The sequence below is a fragment of the Trachymyrmex cornetzi genome, unplaced genomic scaffold (genome assembly GCF_001594075.2).
Source record: "Trachymyrmex cornetzi isolate Tcor2-1 unplaced genomic scaffold, Tcor1.1 scaffold16, whole genome shotgun sequence".
Lineage (NCBI taxonomy): Eukaryota > Metazoa > Arthropoda > Insecta > Hymenoptera > Formicidae > Trachymyrmex > Trachymyrmex cornetzi.
Genome location: NW_017296201.1, coordinates 7042398 through 7045702, shown reverse-complemented (window position 1 = coordinate 7045702; position 3305 = coordinate 7042398). Strand labels below are relative to the sequence as shown.

The window sequence follows — 3305 nt, the reverse complement described above, 5'->3', positions numbered from 1 at the left end:
TACCAAAGAAAAAAAGTAACGCAGTTACTAGTAAAGTTACCAAAAAAGTAACTTGTAACTGTAACTTCGTTACAAGTAACGAGTTACTTCCATTCCCTAAATTTATCTTTAGATGTTCAGCAGCCAATGAAATAATTCGTAGAGTATCTAAAGATAAATTTAAGGAAGCCTTAAATATAAGGCCTGACTATATATGAATACGCGTGTGTATAAGTGTCTAGAAAATATCTTGCAATGTTAACAAAAAATAATTGTAAGTTATGTACATATATAATTATATACATATATAATTTATACATCAATATTAAAGTATTTTAAAATACACTACATTCAAAAGGTATCTTATAAGATTACATTTCTGAAATAGTTTCTAAAATGACGCGATAATAAATAAAAGACATATTATCACTATTATACTTATGATAATGGCAATCTTGATTTTCCGCTGTAAGATAATATACTCATTATAATATCCTATCAAAAATAACTGAGCATCCAAGTATTTATAATACCTTCTTATATCTATGACTCCTCTGTTCTGACTTTCTGAGTTGAACACATCCGCCGTCAATGTTATCCGTGGTTTTATTAGCAAAATATTCTATATTATTAATTTGTTCCCCCTAGAAAAAGATTCTAAATGTATATATGTATAAATATTTTCTAACTTCACGTTTAGTAATGTTACATAGTTCATAAGATATAATTTTGTTAACAACAAATTGCACTCACCTGTTTTTCGACTAGAAATGCTATTTCTGTAAACATATCTTTGATTTCTGTGAGAGTTTTTTCCAATTTTAGAACATCATTATGTCTACTTGTTATATCTGATAATTGTCGCCTAGCTATCTTACTATCTTCTAAAATCTGCATATAATTAATCAGATATTTGATACGAATTAAAAGATTTGTAATAAATATTATTGAAGTGGTAAACTCATATTTACATTATCGACAAATAAGCTAGTTTCTTGAGCATCGAGCATATGATCCAATTCCGCGCTAGTAACTTGTCGCCTTACTATTCAACAAATAGTTTAATTAATAAATAATGTATATTATTCATGCGTTATATTATAAACACTTTTTTTTTAATTAGTCTCTTATAATTTAAATTTAATAATTATAACAATATATCCTGATAAAAAATTTTTCATTTATAAATATTTATAAATATGTATAAACATGCATAAACACGCATAAATATTTATAAACATGTATAATTATATATGAAATATGTCCATACATGTTCATACAGTCTTTTTTCTTTCGTAAAATTACTTTTTAGTGTATTAGAAATAATAATTGTAATGTGAAAACATAAAAAATAATTAAAGAGATAATTTTTCCATTGTTAGTTTTAGAAAAAAATAAGTTTGGAAAAATATAAAAAAAATTGCTCATACATAATTATGCATAATTTTATATATAATTATAAATAAATAATTTTTTTACATTTCTTCAAACTTGATTTTTTTCTGAAACGAATAGTGCGAAAATTACCTTTATAATTATTTTTAATGTTTTCACATTGCTATTACTATTTCTATTACACTAAAAAGTAATTTTATAAAAGAAAAAAGGATGTATGAACATATTATGGACGTACATATTTCATATATAATTATACATGTTTATGAATATTTAATTTATGCGTATTTATGTATGTTTATACATATTTATATATACATTCATGCATAAAAAATTTTTTACCGAGTAATATTAAGGATTTGTAAATATAAATATTATGTGAATATGTATGTATCTTGATTTCTTGAAAACATACGTAGTGAACGTTGCTGCTGCAAGAGTAAGAGGCACTTATCATGGTATTTCAGTAACGAGGCATTGTAATCGTCCATAATATCAGAAAACATTTGCAGCATAGTTGTATATTGCAACGTTCTAATTCTTTTGTATACACCGTATGCAGATTCATCTTGTGCTACAGTCAAATCGTCAATGGCAATGATATCTTTTCCTATATCTGCAAAGGATGCATAAGTTATAAGTAGAACTAATAAATAAGAACAAATGTATTAACACATATCTAAATTGAATATATTGCATGGATAAATGCAGTAGATTTAGTATAACCAAAACAATAAAATTAATAAGAAAAAATTCACAGACAATTAAGAGTTAACACGGTAAATGGTGCGTACAAAATTCAAACGCATTAATAATTAATTAAACGCGCGTTTCTGTGGGACTACATACGTAGTATATAAATTCACATAAGAATCATACAAGCATTAAGATCCAGCTAGATCTGCTAGACTGTTTAAGGCTTTGATTTCTATAGTTTGTGTTATCACATGTACGGTCCTATAATATATTATATTAATTAGTTAAACATCCATATAATGTAATCGATCATAATACTAATGTTTACGAATTATTTATTACATAATTGAACTATTTGTTATTGATTTTTTAGCAGTAAATTTAAATAAAATAAATAAGTAATCACGAGACCAGAATATTATACGTAGAGATACACAAATTTGTTAATTCTCAATGATAAACATATTTACCTATATAGAAAATTTTATGTGCGTCAGACAACTTCTTATTGATTATATAATAATTGATTATATAATATAGCAGTTATATGATTATTTTATTATTATAAATACGTATACCAATATTAAAATTAATTGCATAGGAATTATGAACAAATATTAATCTATATAATATCATAATAATTGCGATACCTTATTTCTGAAGTTAAAATCTATTTATATATATATGCTACAAGGATATTATATATATATGTATAATGCATCAGCGTGTAAGTTCAAAATTTCGAAGGGGTGGCATCCAGTTGGACACGGTTCAATTGGACACGAGCCATTCACAGCGCTTGAGACTACAAAGCTCCTAAGCACCGGTCGCTGTGATTGGTGGTGTCCAATCGAGACGTGGTCAATCGGGATCACCCATTTCGAAGTAGCATGTGTATTAGCAAATTCGATTGGACACGTTTAGTGCATATACAAAACCGTTGTATATAAATTGGTGTAAAGATGTGTGCTTATATAATATAAATATAGAAACAAGTTAAATCGTGAAATTCTCAATATATTTTATTGTGTTTTTAAGTAAAACATGTATTTTGTAATTCGAAATACTTGCTTTTCACTTTTACACTTATAGCGTTTTCTCTTGGGATACACTGGGTGCAGTCTCACACCGCACTAGTTGCGTGTAAGCGCTACACTCAGCTACAGTGCCTGCTACACTACGGCTGCTTTCCTTTTAGGAGACACAAACCGACACAGTATAACACACTCAAACAC

The 3305-nt window shown here is 26.8% G+C and overlaps 1 protein-coding gene across 1 annotated transcript in view; it reads right to left on the bottom strand.

Moving 5' to 3' along the window:
- Positions 1-316: 316 nt before the first annotated feature.
- LOC108758850 (ankyrin repeat domain-containing protein 29) overlaps positions 317-3305 on the bottom strand; it is a 31085-nt gene continuing 28096 nt past the window's right edge. Inside the window, exons 12-16 of the mRNA XM_018504021.1 lie at positions 1790-1990; positions 951-1024; positions 733-870; positions 513-623; positions 317-445 (exon numbers count right to left, since the gene is read on the bottom strand). Of these exons, the coding sequence (XP_018359523.1) occupies positions 371-445; positions 513-623; positions 733-870; positions 951-1024; positions 1790-1990 (599 nt within the window). The 3' untranslated portion in view covers positions 317-370. The remainder of the gene's footprint in view (positions 446-512; positions 624-732; positions 871-950; positions 1025-1789; positions 1991-3305) is intronic.